This window comes from Rhineura floridana, chromosome 1 (assembly GCF_030035675.1).
Source record: "Rhineura floridana isolate rRhiFlo1 chromosome 1, rRhiFlo1.hap2, whole genome shotgun sequence".
Lineage (NCBI taxonomy): Eukaryota > Metazoa > Chordata > Lepidosauria > Squamata > Rhineuridae > Rhineura > Rhineura floridana.
Window position 1 is genome coordinate 112,221,236 of NC_084480.1, and position 19,133 is coordinate 112,240,368.

The 19,133-nt window shown below is 39.7% G+C and overlaps 1 protein-coding gene across 18 annotated transcripts in view; it reads right to left on the reverse strand.

Moving 5' to 3' along the window:
- PTPRD (protein tyrosine phosphatase receptor type D) overlaps positions 1-19,133 on the reverse strand; it is a 2,140,456-nt gene that overhangs the window by 149,291 nt on the left and 1,972,032 nt on the right. For all 18 annotated transcript variants that reach the window (XM_061629619.1, XM_061629614.1, XM_061629634.1 and 15 more), the window contains one exon: positions 1,045-1,142. In XM_061629619.1, the coding sequence (XP_061485603.1) occupies positions 1,045-1,142 (98 nt within the window). The remainder of the gene's footprint in view (positions 1-1,044; positions 1,143-19,133) is intronic.

The following is a 19,133-nucleotide window of genomic DNA, read 5'->3' on the forward strand; positions in this document are numbered from 1 at the left end:
ATAAAATGAGCACAGGTCTCTATTGATCCCATAAACGATTAATTAATTGGACACAAACTTTAAGCTTCATATACGATTAAACAAAATCATGATATAAAAGTATTCACTTTCTTTTCTATTTTTCTGCCCCAAATTATAAATAACATGGACTTCAGATGTATTAAATCAAACTACCTCATTCACAAAATCAAGCCAATGTGCTGGCTATAGAGGACAAAAATTGTACAATTTTGTAGTGCCTCTCTTATTTATTTAACTGATTCATTTCCTTGTGCTTCTATCTTACCCTTCCTCCCAGTGGCAGCACAAAGTGGTTAACAATACAAAATGTCACAACGTTGAAAGTATCCTATCACTGTCACTGAGCTGCACATTTTTGAAGTATGAGATGCTAATTCCACAAAGTCCATATCCCTGTGAAGGCACTGGCACATATTGTAACCCGAGACTTTGCTTTCTCTTCACTTCATCCCTTCCTTTGCCATGATGCAAATCCTTCCCCCATTTAGTCCTGGCTATTTCCACTCCCTTTCTGTTGCCAGAATGAAATAGATAGATAGACAGACAGACAGACTTTGTTACAGGAAGCTTCCCCAAGGAAAGCATGCATACTCCTTTCCTATCCAAATGGAACATGCATACAATTATTCATTTATTTTAAATATTAACTCATTCAGAATACTTTCCTATGTGAAGAGACTTTTGATGACTTAACTGGCTGTTTAAAAAAGCACTGAAATCTGGTATTTTTAGAACTCCATACAAAAAAGTCCTAAACATACTTGTAGTACAATCCTATGTATGTGTACTCAATAGTAATCTCACTGGGTTCACGGGGCTTACTAACAATAACTGTGTTTGGGATTGCAGCCTTACTTATTTGGAAATGTTCTCCTTCACTCAATGAGGTTACTTTTCAGTAAAAATGTTTAGGAATTTAGCTATCACTGGCGACTTACACTGAGTTGGATCCATTAGTAAAGTACTCCAAATGATCAGTGATTCCAGATTCTAAGGAATTAGGAGTGGGAGGGTGGGGATTACCTCATACTCTTGGGAAAACTTCAAGTTGTCATTCGCCTTCAGCCTTTCAATGTGATCTGCAAGTTCCATAATAGGTATTGGTGGATGGCTAGCCATACCTGTTCAAGGAGAGAGAAATGATAATGGCATGTAAAAACAATAAAAGGGGATTTGAAACCCAGACTTAGAAAATATAGCAGTTAGAATGGTTATAGATGTGTAATAAGTAAGGATGTTGTAAGGTGACAGAAGCAGGCAGATAGTTTAGTCACTCAAAGCAAGACATGCTCTGGAGAGATGAGCTTTGAAGCCAAATTATTAAAAAATAAAAATAAAAATTACCAAGCATATTCCCAAAGCTAACATTCCTAGTGTTAAAAGAAAAAAAAAGTTATTATGCCAAGACTTAATGAGGCTAGCTAGGTGCAGAAAAATGAGACAGTTAAACCTGATGCTGACTTCTGCTTTGAGTAATGACTCAATATCATATCAAACCCCTTTTCCTGCACTGAATGAAATGGAAACTGTGTTGGACTTTGGTGAACAAAAGGTGAATTGGGGACAGGGACAAGCCATTCAAAGAAGCCTAAAGAATAATACTGACAGAAAATAAAGTGACTTAGGAGGCAAACTAATTTGAAGAATGTGGGTTACCAGGGTAACCAGAGACACTTGATCCTGTAAAACTAAATTGCAAAAGTAAAAAATAAGGAAAGAAAGGGGTGGGGTGTGTGAAAATTTATTTATAACAAAATAAATGCATGGATAGCTTGATGCTTAGAAAATGATGATTGTTTCTCAGAATTGGGGAGCTGGCTAATATGAGTTGACTAAGTAAGACAAGGAAAATCTAATGATTTATTTAAATTAAAAATATTTTATAAGTTTTGGACATTCACATGCAGTTATGGATTGCCAGAGACCATGCACTGCTGCTTACAGACAAGTCAATAAAGACAAGATTGGACATCAGACATTTTGAGCTTCAAAAATGTTTTCACTAGTAGCAGATTGTAGAGGCAGGGGTTGCGCAGAGTCAATTCAGCTGAACACTAACATCTGGCTTACCCTAGTACTTCAGAAAGAGGATCTCAACCCCAAGTCCCTTTATCAACCCCCAGAAATTACCTACAATCTACTTCAGGTGTAAACATCTTTGTCTACCAATGGAAAAGTAGTGAATACGGACAAAGTTTAGGGAAGGGATGGGAAAGAGATATGGGGAAGGATACAGCAAGGGGAAGGGATAGACAGAGAGAGACAGAGGATATAGGAAATGTGGGGTCAGCTAGCATGATCTGCCAGCTGAAGATTTTAGCAAGTCCATTTTGTGGATATATCTTTTAAATGAATTAATATGAGTGGTTTTCCACCCACCCAAAATGTTTTTTTTACATTATTTAAGTTCACTTTAAGCTTTCCGAGAAAAAACAGCTTGTTGCAGGGCGACACATAGTTGGCTAGAAGTTGTTAAACTAGCAAACCCCATGATGTGTTGAAATTATAAAACAAAACCATGGTAACTGAAGTGAGGAGCTCAAACTAGAAGCCACATTTTCCACAGTTCTGGTTTTTTTCAGCACAGGTATGAAGGTTATGCTCAAAGAAACCTAGCCTGCAATCACCACACCACAGCTTTTACATGACATGACCAGAAAATGACATTACAGATCATTGAAAATGATTTTGTTACATTTTTACTTTAGCTTTATAAAGTCCATAGAAAGGACCAGCAGCATATCATTCAAATCTTGTTTGTGGCATAGAAAATAGTATTGCATACTACTGTATAGCCAAAGCAATTACATACATAATAGTTCTTTTGATTATATGGTCTGCATATTTTAAGGTCAAATGAACCAGAAAAAGTCTCCACAAATAGTGGAAACTACTTCTTGGAACAGATAGCTATAGTATTTTATATGAATAAGTGTTGCTATCTCCCATTTCATCATATGCAACATTTAAGCTGTGTGATTTTTTTTGTAGCCATCAAATTTATTTGGTCCAGATCGAGCACCCCAATGTTTTTTTTAAAAAAATAAAATTTAAAAGGCGCAAGAAAATGCTAGGCTTATTCAGAAATGGAAGCTGAATGATGAAACATCTAAAACAGTGATTGAACAGAGAAAATAATAGAGACAAAGATGTTTAGACCTTTTCGAGCGAATCGTGGGAGAGAGTTATTATCATATAAGGACTGAGTGGTAGTTTGGCTAGAGAGGGAGGACACAGAGCCAATCAGGGAGGCGTAGGGGACTGAATTACTGCTCAAAGCTGTAAAAAGTAAAGCCAATTGGAAACGGGAAAGAAATTAGTAACAGCAGTAGAAGACCATCATATTCAGTCAGTTTACACAAAGACAAATGTATCATTTTGCATGCACAGTCTCTCTGTGGACATTCCATATGGGGATGAATAGGCAGAAATATAAGACAACTCTACCATATCAGTATATAGATCTATAGAGTTGAATTTGTGAGCCAGCTCACTGAAGAAATGGCTTTCAGTATGGCAGTCATGTGGCTATGGCACTGAAGTTTTATTTAAAACACAGAAATCATAAATAATGAATCATAAATTTATCATGTCCTTTTTCATGTGGATTTTGCTGTTCTTATTCATGTATGCATGGTGAAAGAAGTACTCTGCCTAACAGTTACTTCTGTGGTTTACCATTTATATTTATCAGCACACTTCTGCAGTTAAACATTTGGGACTCATCAAAAAGTGGCATAAAATCTTTCTTTTTTTCTTTTCATTTTTAGCAGAAGGGATATAAAACCCAACAACTTCTAGAATTAAACCATCTGGTTATTACTGCAGTGTATATCATTTTTAATTTTATGGCTAATTCAAACTGAATGCCTTTCAATAATGTTTCACAGTAATCTCATGAAATGAAATAATTATAAGTCTACGATTTTTTGTTTTGTTTTTATATGTGCCAGATGATATTCCCCCACGTAAGACTAAGCTATCCCCCATTTGTAAAACCCTAGTACTACTCGCAGATGAATACTACTGTTGATATTTGTCCAGTTTTTAAATATTTCCTTTTTTTGAGGGGAGGGGAAAGAAAAGGTAAACATTACGGCCAAATACAGACCTTGGTGTATGCATACGATTTCAACTGACAATCACAGACTATGTGTCCACACATCAAGGGTTCATTTTAACTCAAAATACTATGCAAAATACAGAGGAGGTTATTTAATGGACATATTTGGATCATTCTGTGTATCATGGAAGCATTTTGTATTAATCCATACATAGACAAAATAGAGAAAGACTTCCTACATGCTAGTAAATCAAAAGAACCAATGACTGTTCTTTTTTCTCCATCACCTTAAAAGAAGAATGGAGAAAAGAAATTAAACCACACAGAATGTATGTGGACTTAAAACAAACTAAACAACAAAGACATGTACATATATCTGAGATTTAACTGGCAACCATCCCTTGTGTAGCGTAGACATAGTACAAAAGGATAGATTACTGAGGTGCACTATACATGGAGTGGCCTTTGAAGATAGTTGCTTCAGCTAGTGCAGAATGCAGCAGACTGAATGCTGGTGGGGCAAAGCATTTGGATCATATTACACCAATTTTGGATCAGTTGCACTGGTAGCTATTCACTCTGAGCACAGTTCAAAGTATTGGTACTCACCTATAAGCCCTAAATAGTTTGTGACCAAGTTACTTATGAACCGACCTGACCATTAAGGTCAGGTAGACAGGCCCTATTCTTATGATAGGTAGAGGGTAGGTTAGGAAGGTACGTAGGGCAGTGGGCACAAGAGACTGGCCTACTTGGTGGTGGTCCCCTATCTATGAAACTCCTTCCCCTGAAACTTATGATTAAATTCATTTTAGGAGGCCTCTGAAAATGTTTTTTTATTTTTTTCTGCTTTTAATTAGGAGCATAGGTCAATGTTCTTGTTCCTGTATGTTATTTTCAATAGTTGAGAGTGTAAATTTTAGGATGGGATGGCTAGCTTGAAATAAAACAATTCTACTGCTCTTTCAGTTTTGCTGTTTTACTTGAGAATTTTGATGTTTGGTTTCAAAATGTTTTGTATGCCACTTTGGAAATATGTTTATATTTTGAAAGGTGGGCTATAAGTCTAAGAAATAATAATAATTCTTAAATTGTCAGTGATATTCAACCCCACAAAAATTAAGCCATGCCTTTTTTTCCTCTTGGGAGCATGGCAGTTTTATAATGAATATAAAGTAACAATGCTATGTACCACAGTACCAAGGCACAGCAGTGAAAGCCGGCAAAAATCATTCCAGACAGAAGAAAGATCTACTGTACCTTAGTGCAGATAGCTAAATATTCACATTTGCTCAGCTCCCACTGACACTAAACTAAGAGAGCAAACACATCTTAAAAATTGATTCAAACTTTATACCACAGATGGGTTTGCTGAGTATATATCAACATCTCCTGGTGAACACTTTAAAGTGGACACACAGGGGAAAGCCACAATCAGCCACAGTTCCCTGCCATGGGTCCCCTATATTTTATAGACACATGTCTTTACATTCACACTTTAGAATGCTGACCAAGACAGACACTAATACATTTGCTAAATTAGTGGTAGCATTATAACACACCAGAGTTGAACAGAAATCAGGTTCTTGTGGAAAACCCATTTTAAATTTGACATTTATTTTCTACTGAGGCTACATTTTTAATTATCTCATTTCTGCCCATAGGAGACATTCAGGGCCGGTTCTAAAGGGCGGCCAGGTTGGGCACTGGCCGAGGGCCCAGGAGCCTCACAGGGTCCCTTCACCAGCCTCAGCCCATCCCTGCCACCCCAGCGCTTCTCCTTTTGCCGCCGCCACCTTAATACTTCCCCTCAAAGCCTCAATCTTGATCTTTCCCCTCAGAGCCGGCTCGGAAGCTTCCTCCTTCTGTGCATGCCTAGTCTTCTCCTCCTCCTCCAAGAGGGAAGAAGGAGGAGAGGCACACATACACTTCCGGCTCTCTGTTGTGCTACCGAGAGAGGAGCAGTTGCAAAAGGCACAAGGAAGCCGTTTTGGAGCGCTATAATTAGTTGCATTTCTCTTTTTGCTGCTGCTGCTGCCACCTCTATCTTCTTTCCTCTCAAAGCCTCGATCTTTCCCTTCAGAGTCGGCTGGGATGCTTCTCCTCCTTCAAGAGGGAAGGATCACCTTATCGAGCAAGGAGAGGCATGCATACACTTCCAGCTCTCGAGAAAACTCAAAGGGCCCAAGGAAGACCTTTTGGGGCGCTCCATTTGCTGGAATGGAAAGCAATAGCAGCTGCCAGCAAAAGCACAGTGAGGCAAGGGACCCTCTTGCAAAACAAGTATTTTAAGTCATATTTTCTCTCCCCCTTTTTATTAAAAGTTCATCACAAATTCAGTAGCAAAGGGGAAGGGGTGCAGGAAGAAGGCAGGGGTGGGAGAGGCTTTTTTCAATTTACTGAGATATGAGTAGCACCGCAGCTCATATATATATATATATATAAACAGAGAGCCAGTGTGGTGTAGTGGTTAAGGTGTTAGACTACGACCGGGGAGACCAGGGTTTGAATCCCCACACAGCCATGAAGCTCACTGGTGACCTTAGCCCAATCACTGCCTCTTAGCCTCGGAGGAAGGCAATGGTAAACTACCTCTGAATACAGCTTACCATGAAAACATAAGTCGGAATCGACTTGAAGGCAGTCCATTTCATTTTCATATAAAAAACAAAAACAAAAAAGCATTGCCCCTGTTCATGTATATTTGGCATACCACCTTGCAAACTTTTAATGGCTTTTTTCTAAAGTCCTTTGCTGCAAGGGCAAGCCTAGCCTTTGGAAGGAGGTGACTTTGAAAACCCATTCACATGGGTCCTTTTTGGAACTGTTGCATTTGCTTTCAACACATGCCTGGATCAAGGCTCAAGAGAGGCTCAGGCTGGTGATGCTTCTCTTCCCTACCCCCCTTAAGAGGTGGGGGGGCTTTGCTTTGCCAATGTGCATGTTAGAGGCAGGGACTCAGGACAGGCTACAGGGAGAGGAAGCAAACTTGAAAGGAAACACACACAATTACAATCCTTATGTGCCTGAATTTCATAGGGCTTCCCGCCTCCCAGGCAAATGTGCATAGGACTGCAGCCCCAGTTAAAGGAACAAACACTTTTCACTGGCAGATGTTTCTTCCTCTCTCTCACTCCCTTTCTAAAATTAATATCTGTGTTCCTTTATTACATGGTGAAGAGAGTTATGAAAGGGGTCTGGCTTCTTGTGCTGGTTTCTTCCTGAAGTGGGTGGAGGTAGCGTGCAGATTAACTTGAGGAGTTCTGTATTTGCATGCAGTGGTGTTATTTTCTTGTACTGTTCCTTGGAGTTGTTGTTGGTAGGTGGATGCTACTAAGTCCTCTCTTGTCTTGCTTGTCTCTGATGTGGCAGAAGTCCTTTGGTTGCCTCCCCCTTGCTAGCCCAGCATGTGTGCTTTTCTCATGGTCTGGAGGCAAGCACTACTGAAAAAACTGGGCGGAACGTGTTTTAGTTGCCTGTTAATTTTCTGAAAATTGCAGGGGAAGAGGTAAAATTTATGATGGTTGTTTAAGTTATGCACATTTTCTGTTTACATCTAAGTTCTGTCTCAAGTTCTATCTCTGTCAGTGCAATCCTATGTCTACTTGGATATAAGTCCCAATCAGTCTATTTTTTTATTTATTTAGTTTATATCACACCCTTTCTCCCAAAGGAGCCCAAGGTGGCAGGTATGTGTGCATAGGATTGCAGATTAAGGCTGCAATCCAATACACACTTACCTGGGAGTAGGTCCTATTGAATCCAATGGAGTTAACTTCTGAGTAGATATGTATTGGATTGCACTGTAAGTTATACCTCTAATTTTTGTCAACAGTACAAAAAGTATTTTTGTCAACTTAGAGATATTTAAAAGGCACCTAATGAGATACTAAAGTTTTTTGGGTTTGTTTTTACAATAAGGTGTTGTCATATCATAACTAAAATTTTGTTTTCGTTTGGAAAATGGATGGCCTTTAAATCAATCCCGACTTACGGTGACCCTATGAATATGGTTTTCATGGTAAGCGGTATTCAGAGGGGGTTTGCCATTGCCTTCCTCTGAGGCTGAGAGGCAGTGACTGGCCCAAGTGCGCTTCATGGCTGTGTGGGGCTTCGAACCCTGGTCTCCAGGTCATAGTCCAACACTCTAACCACTATGCCACACTGGTTCTCTTTGTTTTAGTTTAACCAGGTTTTAAGTTTAAAGGGGAGGAGCCAAGGTGGAAGGGTGTGGTTTAAGGGGTGGGGCCAAGGGGACCTCTGACACCCTATGGCCAGGGCCCCCATGAAACCTGGAGCTGGCCCTGGAGACATTTCACCTTAACAGAGCAACTTGCTCAAAGTTTGCAGCTGAAATGTCCTTACTTGCGCGGTATGAGCCTTTCTTGTGTCTTTAATGTAGTCAGTGCACAACTGGTTTCCAATGGCTCAAGATGAGAATATTCCTCTCTTAGAATCCCCTCATAAACATATTCTACATTTTAAGAACCCTTAAAAAAAAAAAAAAAAAAACACCTTCCCAAACTCTAAAATACCATTTTTATACAAGAAGCACATTGAGGCAATTATAATGTATGCCTTCTTCAAACAAGCATTCATGATGACTGGAGGCAAAACACTTTTCCTGTGATGCTTATTTTTAAATCAGACTGCAGAAGACAGAGATCAGTTTGTATTAAGATGTGATATAAGCACAGGGATAAGGAACCAATAAATATTACATTGTTTGCTGTTTGAAATGTATAGAGACATATATACAATATTTGAATATAGTTACATACAGCAAAAGTGTTGTTATCCCTTCAGTGGAGGGGCATACACTATATTTCTTGGCCAAATACTGGACTCTCTCTCATGTAGAATATATGAAATGCAAAACACTTTTCCTTCAGAAACAAGGGCAGATAGATCTGGTTTTTTCTTTCAGTGTATGTATAGGTCATGTAAAGCAGAACAATGCATCCTTTTCATGACAAAGACCACATTCCTTCAGAGGCAATCTGTCAGGGACCACATGATAATGGTGGATGCAGCCAGAGCAGATGGTGGGCAGAACCCAAGACAAGAGTGTTCTGAATTAACTGAACTGGAATAAAGACTGCCCTTTTTCAATTTTCTGGCTTTCTCAGGTCAGAATTTCCAGACCTATGAAAGTCTATTCAGAAGTAAATCATACTGTATTTTATGTGTTATTCCAAATAAATACACATAGGATTTTTTTAAAAAATAAATCAAACTAATACAACTTTCTGGAAAGCAAAGGAAAGTAATATCTTTCTGCCTTTACTGTGGTACACACACACACACAAACACACAAACCAAAACAAAGGAGAAGCTCCCCCAAGGGTATGAAAAAAACATAAATACAGAAACCCCCAAAACAATAATAGTATAAAAGTGATTTAAAAACTGTCAAAACAAGATTGCATGTAAAATACTGTATAAGCAAATATAAGTGGTGCTCACTATTGCATAATAATTACAACAAATTCTACAAACACCTCTAATTATTTTAACTAGATCTCCTGGACTGTATCCTGTTTCACTCTTTATCAGAACAAGTGGATTTTTTCACAGATGGCAGCTATAGACACCCTTTATAGTAGAGCTTCTTGAGTAGTACCATGAAGTCACCGCTTTCTTTTATATTTTGAAAAATTAATCTTTGGACTACAGTTTTTGGGAGTAATAAACCCTTTGTTGTATAGATCCATTGATAAATATATTATAGAAGAATCATACTAGATTAACATAGTTTTGAGAAAGACACAAATGGTCATAGTTTTGAAAAGATAATTGCAAAGTTATGAGGCTCCCATTTGAGAGAAACTTCATTTATTCTGATGAACAATTGTAATCATTACACAATAGTGGCTACTACTTATATTTGCATATAATTTATTTTACATGCAGTTAGGGATGGAAAGATCTGTCAGTTTTGGTTCTCTCAGTTTCTCATTTTTCCAGTGTTAAATTCAGTTCTCTACATTTCTATAGCGATCTGCGATTTTCTTTTTAAAAAAATTCTCATGAAAATTCTCCACCATTTTAGTGCAAATTTCTCCAAAAAAACACATTTTTGTAGGCAGTTTTGACAAAGGTACACTTTTTGCAAGCCATTTCTCATCATTTCATACCTTTTGCATGTTATTTTCACTCATGTGTTCATTTTTATGCACAGTTTCCCCTAATATATACATTTTTGTAAGTGTTGTTTAGTTGGCAAACTGCATCCCAAAATTCTAATAAATGCAAATTTTGAAGGATGGCTGTGTTTTGGTTCTCATATTGTTTCAGAAATTACGAATTTGACAAATTCTGCTTGAAATGCGAACTGAATTGAAATTCTCACCCATCCCTACATGCAGCCTTATTTTGTCAATTTATAATTCCATTTTATACTATTTTCATTATTTTGGGGGTTCCTATGACTTCTCATACAATGACAAAAAAGGTTTCTAAAGATCATTTTAATTTTATATTAAAAAAATACTGCTTCTTCCAGTGGTTATTCATCTTCATAGAAAGTGGAGGGGGTTAGAGGGACATTTTTAAAAGCCAGAAAATAAACAAGAGGAAATGAACAGGAAGGAAGAACTCAGATTGGGTGGAAGAATGGGGCAGCTTCAGGAGGCATTGGGGTATCACATAAAATGGGGCCAGGAACTTCGCAGTCTCAATGTGTGGATGAGACGATGGTGTTGGGTGGAAGGGTTTGGATTTGTTAGGCACTGGGGAACATTTTGGGACAAGCCGGGCCTGTACAAAAGGGACGGGCTCCACTTGAACCAGAATGGAACCAGACTGCTGGCACTTAAAATTAAAAAGGTGGCAGAGCAGCTTTTAAACTGACTGAGGGGGGAAACCCGACAGGAGCTGAGAAAGGTCCGGTTCGGAATAAACTTCCCCCCTGGGATAAAAACCAAAGAAATGATGAAATTTTAAAAGGGGTAGGCCTAGAAGTAGGCATTGTGAGAGCAGGGGCACAGGATATAAATTCAGAAGAGCAAAATTACCACAGGCCTAACCACAAGTGCCAAAGACACTTGAAGAGAGACACTGCTTACAAGTGCCTGTACCCTAATGCTAGGAGCCTGCGAACCAAGACGGGAGAACTGGAGTGCTTGGTCTTAGAGGAGAGCATTGATATAGTGAGCATAACGGAGACCTGGTGGAATGGAGAAAACCAGTGGGATATGGTTATCCCTGGATATAAACTATATCGGAAGGACAGGGAAGGACGTATTGGTGGCGGAGTCGCTCTATACGTGAAAGAAGGCATTGAATCCAGCAAGCTCGAAACCCCAAAAGAGGCAGACTCCTCCACAGAATTGTTGTGGGTGGTGATACCATGCCCCAGGAGGGACTTAATACTGGGAACGATCTATCGTCCCCCTGATCAAAATGCTCAGGGAGACCTTGAGATGAGATATGAAATTGAGGAAGCATCCAAACTAGGAAATGTGGTAGTAATGGGTGACTTCAACTACCCGGACATAGACTGGCTGCATATGTGTTCCAGTCATGACAAAGAAGCAAAGTTTCTAGATATTCTAAATGACTATTCCCTAGACCAGTTAGTCATGGAACCGACCAGAGGGATGGCAACCCTGGACTTAATCCTCAGTGGGGACCGGGACCTGGTGCAAGATGTAAGTGTTGTTGAACCGATTGGGAGCAGTGACCACAGTGCTATTAAATTAAACATACATGTAACTGGCCAATTGCCAAGAAAATCCAACATGGTCACATTTGACTTCAAAAGAGGAAACTTCACAAAAATGAGGGGATTGGTAAAAAGAAAGCTGAAAAACAAAGTCCAGAGGGTCACATCACTCGAAAATGCTTGGAAGTTGTTTAAAAACACTATATTAGAAGCTCAACTGGAGTGCATACCGCAGATCAGAAAAGGTACCGCCAGGGCCAAGAAAATGCCAGCATGGTTAACGAGCAAAGTCAAGGAAGCTCTTAGAGGCAAAAAGTCTTCCTTCAGAAAATGGAAGTCTTGTCCAAATGAAGAAAATAAAAAAGAACACAAACTCTGGCAAAAGAAATGCAAGAAGACAATAAGGGATGCTAAAAATGAATTTCAGGAGCACATTGCTAAGAACATAAAAACCAACAACAAAAAATTCTATAAATACATTCAAAGCAGGAGACCATCTAGGGAGACAATTGGACCCTTGGATGATAAGGGAGTCAAAGGTGTCCTAAAGAACGATAAGGAGATTGCAGAGAAGCTAAATGAATTCTTTGCATCTGTCTTCACAGTGGAAGATATAGGGCAGATCCCTGAACCTGAACTAACATTTGCAGGAAGGGATTCTGAGGAACTGAGACAAATAGTGGTAACGAGAGAGGAAGTTCTAAGCTTAATGGACAATATAAAAACTGACAAATCACCAGGCCCGGATGGCATCCACCCGAGAGTTCTCAAAGAACTCAAATGTGAAATTGCTGATCTGCTAACTAAAATATGTAACTTGTCCCTTGGGTGCTCCTCCGTGCCCGAGGACTGGAAAGTGGCAAATGTAACGCCAATCTTCAAAAAGGGATCCAGAGGGGATCCCGGAAATTACAGGCCAGTTAGCTTAACTTCTGTCCCTGGAAAACTGGTAGAAAGTATTATTAAAGCTAGATTAACTAAGCACATAGAAGAACAAGCCTTGCTGAAGCAGAGCCAGCATGGCTTCTGCAAGGGAAAGTCCTGTCTCGGTAACCTATTAGAATTCTTTGAGAGTGTCAACAAGCATATAGATAGAGGTGATCCAGTGGACATAGTGTACTTAGACTTTCAAAACGCGTTTGACAAGGTACCTCACCAAAGGCTTCTGAGGAAGCTTAGCAGTCATGGAATAAGAGGAGAGGTCCTCTTGTGGATAAGAAATTGGTTAAGAAGCAGAAAGCAGAGAGTAGGAATCAACGGACAGTTCTCCCAATGGAGGGCTGTAGAAAGTGGAGTCCCTCAAGGATCGGTATTGGGACCTGTACTTTTCAACTTGTTCATTAATGACCTAGAATTAGGAGTGAGCAGCGAAGTGGCCAAGTTTGCTGATGACACTAAATTGTTCAGGGTTGTTAAAACAAAAAGGGATTGCGAAGAGCTCCAAAAAGACCTCTCCAAACTGAATGAATGGGCAGAAAAATGGCAAATGCAATTCAATATAAACAAGTGTAAAATTATGCATATTGGAGCAAAAAATCTTAATTTCACATATGCGCTCATGGGGTCTGAACTGGCGGTGACCGACCAGGAGAGAGACCTCGGGGTTGTAGTGGACAGCACGATGAAAATGTCGACCCAGTGTGCGGCTGCTGTGAAAAAGGCAAATTCCATGCTAGGGATAATTAGGAAAGGTATTGAAAATAAAACAGCCGATATCATAATGCCATTGTATAAATCTATGGTGCGGCCGCATTTGGAATACCGTGTACAGTTCTGGTCGCCTCATCTCAAAAAGGATATTATCGAGTTGGAAAAGGTTCAGAAGAGGGCAACCAGAATGATCAAGGGGATGGAGCGACTCCCTTATGAGGAAAGGTTGCAGCATTTGGGGCTTTTTAGTTTAGAGAAAAGGCGGGTCAGAGGAGACATGATAGAAGTGTATAAAATTATGCATGGCACTGAGAAAGTGGATAGAGAAAAGTTCTTCTCCCTCTCTCATAATACTAGAACTCGGGGACATTCAAAGAAGCTGAATGTTGGAAGATTCAGGACAGACAAAAGGAAGTGCTTCTTTACTCAGCGCATAGTTAAACTATGGAATTTGCTCCCACAAGATGCAGTAATGGCCACCAGCTTGGACGGCTTTAAAAGAAGATTAGACAAATTCATGGAGGACAGGGCTATCAATGGCTACTAGCCATGATGGCTGTGCTCTGCCACCCTAGTCAGAGGCAGCATGCTTCTGAAAACCAGTTGCTGGAAGCCTCAGGAGGGGAGAGTGTTCTTGCACTCGGGTCCTGCTTGCGGGCTTCCCCCAGGCACCTGGTTGGCCACTGTGAAAACAGGATGCTGGACTAGATGGGCCACTGGCCTGATCCAGCAGGCTCTTCTTATGTTCTTATGTTCTTATGAACTACATGCAGCTTCCAGGCCACAGGCTGCTCACTTCTAAGTTCCTAGAAAGTGGCATGCACTGAAAGAATTGGTCATTTAACAGGCAATTTAGGTGAATGAGAATCTATTTTCTCCATTAGGGTTGCCAGGTCAGAAACATTGCAAACTCTGAGATTTCAGGGATGGGCCCGAGTGATGTTATGTCACAGGAGCAGGCCCCAGTGATGTCATTAAGCATGATACATTAAACATCAACCACAGTTGCTTGGTGCATACCAATCAAACAAAAACATTTCTCTGATTGGAAATTAAAATGGAAATCTTAGCTAAAAGATGGCACCAGGGTAGAGAACATTTAATCTAGCCTACTTGATTCTGGCAAGAAGGATTTAAGTGCCCTCAGGCCAGGCCAGTCACCAGAAGGCCACTGTAGGAAGAAAGGAGCCTAGTGTTGTGGAGATGTTAGATAGGAGCACTCAGGAGTAAAGATGGATGCCCCTGAAAGCTGCAATTCTAAACACACTTACTAAGGGACTAAGACCCATAGAACTCAATAGGACTTACTTCTGAATAGATATGGTTTGGATTGTGCCGTTGGTAAAGCTTGACTAGGGATCCTCTGCAAAGATATCCATATGTAAGCAGGGTTGGCAACCCCCTGCCTGCAATGCCCTGCCCCTACCTTTTAACATGGCTGCTCCAAACATCTTTACAGATTTGACCCTTCACTTCAGAAAGAGGTTTGAGAAGTGAGTAAGCGTAAGAAGATTCTCTACTGTTTTCTGTCTACCCTGTGGGCTGCTATAAATACACTTTGACAGCCAACCCAATTCCAATGAGTAATAATTGACAGAGAGAAAACACACATGGTTTGGTCTACCTTCACAGGCAACAGCTTGGGAACAGCAGCCACACTTCCAAATATGTGAACTCTCTTTTACCATTATTGTCATGCAACCAACAAAGTGCACCATCAGTGGGTTTAAGGGGGTTGAGCTGAGCGCATGGAGCCACTGTTGTTGCTTCTATGGATGTAAGGGAGTGAGATTAAAAATAAATGAAATGCAAATAGAAAAGAAAAACAAAGAACAGTGATGACTTCAAAAATGCAATACCATACCAACCATAACAGGGAGGACAGAAAACCCAGCATCCAACAAGTCAAGATTCCTAACTAGGGTTGCAAGATGTCTGGTTTTCATCTGGAGACTCTGGATTTTTGGGGTCCTCTCTGGGTCTCCAGGTGAGTCAGCTTAATCTCCAGACTCACAGCTTTCATTTAAAAAGAAAATTAAGTTTCTAGGTAGTCTGGTTCTCAAGATATATACCAAAATGTCAGCCGCCTGACCTGCAACTTCCGCGAAATGATCTCTTAGCTGGCTGCTCTAACTCTGCCCTTTCAGATTTGTAGCCAATAAGTGAAGTCAGGGTTGTGATTGACAAGGGATTTCTGAGCCTCCATGCAGTACTTAGACTCCATTGCAAAAGTAGAAAACTATTGTTTTTTCCTGTTTATCTGAAAATCTCATAAGTATATAGTAAGCATATAGTTTTCAACAATACCAAAAGTCTTTTTTCCCCTCTTGTGTTCATGAGTCAAACAAGTTTAAATTTATCTGGGCTATTGAAGATGGCAGTGTTTTGACAACCTTCCCAATATGAAGCTTTAATCCAATACTTGCTTTTCTGGGAGTAAAGCTGCAATGCTAATCCCACATACCCAGAGTAAACCCCATTGAATCCAATAGGACTTACTTTTGGGTAGACATGGTTAGGATTGTGCTGTAAATTAATGGGACTTTTGAGCGAGCAAAGGATTTTGCTTGTGTTATAAATCTTTCTTTCCTCCTCCAGTTCTATTTTTAAAGCAATTAGGCAGGGTTTACATAGATATCACTGCTTTTATTATGTAGGAAACTAATACTGATTTTATTTAAAAATGTTCTGCAATGACCAACTCATTTGGACAATAAACTACTATATGGGGGTCTATGTATTTTTACATCTCCAGTGTGTGTGTATATGGAGACTTCCCAAGAACCCTCTGTGAGGTAGGAATGCAGATTGGAAACCAAGGCAGCTCACAATAAGAAATAAATCCCTTTAAAATCCAATAACCATAAAAAAGTATAAACAGTTGCAAAACAGCTTAAAGTGGCATGATTCTGAATTTTGGGTTGGGTGAGTGTTCGTTATCACCTGAGGCTGCAGTTCTGTGCACGCTTCTCTGTTTGAGTAAGCCCTATTGAATACATTGGGACTTGCTTCTGAGTAAACAAACATAGGACTGCACTACAAATATCTTTACAGGTTGTGTAAATAATAAACATCTTTGACAGTCATGCTTATATAAATATTTCTTCATTTAAAGCACATGACTTCCCCTAAAGAATCCTGGGAAGTCTAGCTTCACCCTCACAGTTATAGTTCCCACCACTTTTAACAAACTACACTTCCCATGATTCTGTGGTGGGATTCATGTACTTCAAATGTGTGTTGAATGTGCTTTAAATGAATGGTGTGGCTCTGCCCTAGGTATGATATGCATTTATTAGTGAATTGAAAAGGACAATTTTAAAAGATACTTCTTTAACCAGGGAAAGGGCTGTAGCTCAGTGGCAGGCCATATGGTTTGCATGCAAAGGTCCAAAATTCAATTTCTGGAAAAGACTATTACTATTGCCTGGAATCCTGGAGAGCCAATGCTAGTCCATGTCATCAGTACTGAGCTAGATGGTATCAAATGGCATGTGTCGGTATAAGGTACATTCCTTTGTTCCTAAAAGTGGAAGGAGACCCAAGGGCCACAGTGACTCTAAAATTTATTTATGTATTTTATTTACAACATTTATATACTACTTTATTGTAAAAAATCTGAAAGGGGTTTACAGAAGGAATTACTCATACCTAGGGCAGATCCATACCATTCATTTAAAGTACATTCAACACACATTTTAAGCACTTTCTATGATTCTTTAGGAGAAGTCATGCACTTTTAATTCGAGTTGGATGTGCTTTATATGTATGGTGTGGATCTACTTCATAAACTTTGCCTGCATGTAAATTGTTTTAATTAATTTTTCAAAATTGGAATGATCTATAAAGTGTACTGGGTGACCATGGGGTACTCACCACTTCTCAGCCTATCTGCCCCTCAGGATGAAAACAACAGAGGGGAACCATGACCACCACAAGGAAGAAGGGCACACTTAAAATGAAGAGGAAATAATAATCTACAACCATAGTGTGAAATGAAATACTTATTGGGACACAGTATGAAGAAATATTTATATAAGCATGACTTATAAGCAGTATGAAGAATTATTTATATAAGCCGAAATCTATATACTTACTCAATTTATGAGATTTTCAGATAAACAGGAAAAAACAACCATTTTCTGGCATTGCAATGGGATCTAGGCACTGCCTAGAGGTCAACAAATCACAGCCCTGACTTATTGGCTACAAACCTGAAAGGGTAGGGTTAGAGTAACCAGTTATGAGCTGTTTAACAGAAGTTGTGGGGGGCAAACGTTTTGGTGTATATCTTGTGAACAAGACTACCTAGAAACTTTTTTTTTAATTAAGACTGAGAGTCCAGAGATTAAGGTGACTAACCCAGAGAGGCCCCTGAAATCTGTAGTCTCCGGGCAAAAACTGGACACCTGGCAACCCGATTCAGCAAATGCTTATTTGGATATTTTATTGTGTTTCAAAAACAGATTTATTTTTCTTTGTTGTGTTCTCTCCTGAAAGGCATAGGTACTATCCTCACTTTGAAAATATCTGGTAAATAAATTCCTACACAATAATGTTAGACTGTTTTGTGTTCTAGGTATCCTTTTTAGAAGACAGTGAGCCTTACAGAGCAATCCAAATGGTGAAAAGCTGTGGAGGAGGACCTGGGGGAAAGCTCCACAGCATTTACTTCCCACTTGGCCTGGCTGAGCATGAGTGGGAAGGAAGAAGCCAGCTCTCATAAATCAGCCTACCGGGGAATAAGTGCTCCCCATAGACAGCCATTACAATTTTTGTTCTGTGCCGGCCTTTTGGCAAGTAGAGTTTCTGGGCAGATCGGAACCTAGGGGAGGACTCCAAATCCAAGCAGGATCTCGCATAATTTGCCCCCCCCATGGCTCTGCCCCTTGAATGTCATTTTCAGGGTTTTCACTGGCTTCCGCCTGCCTGGCTAGCCGTCCCTGGAGGACCTCTGGCAGTGCTGGCAGGCTCCTGTTGGCACTGAGGCTCAGCCACGGCACAGTGCTGCTGCCAGCAGAGCCCGGGAGTGCTGGGAGCCTGCTAGTGCAGCGAGGGAGCTGCAGGAAGGTCAGCTGGATTGCACCCTTAATGAAATAAAAGTTTAATTACAACCAAGTCATATAAATCACTTCCTAGTGTGTCACATTTGCTGCTTCAATGAGGATGAGCAGAGAGTCAGTTTCTAGGAATGTCTAAATCCTATTCCCCTAAATGACAAGCAAATTGGGAGATGTCCTGGAGCTTGGGATCTATGAAGATACATTCTCAAAAGGCTTAAAATCATTATTTCAATTCTTTAAAGCCAAAGTCCTTTATGTAGATTTTACTCATTTAAACATGTTGTAAAAGTTTTACTTTATTTCCATTTGGTTTTTTACCAAGTTTAATTTTGGAACATTTCTGATTTGCTTTTCTGGGAAGGCTACTGAAGAACAGCAAAAAAAGAAATAAAAGTTTTTTTGTCACCTACTAACTTGTGATGGACGTATTAACTGGAACACTTATGCTGCTGGGAAACTGGACATTTTCATATTGTCATATAAAATTTGGCACAAATATGACCCACTTTCTGCCATATGGGCGCAAATGCGTAAGTGCACAATTGTATGAAACACAATTTGTCAAGAAGCAATCTTCAATATATTTTGCTTCAGTGGAGTGACACCAAATTTAAATTTGGTCCTTTGTAAATTATCAACTATGCCGATAAGGCTGTGTTTGTCTTTTATA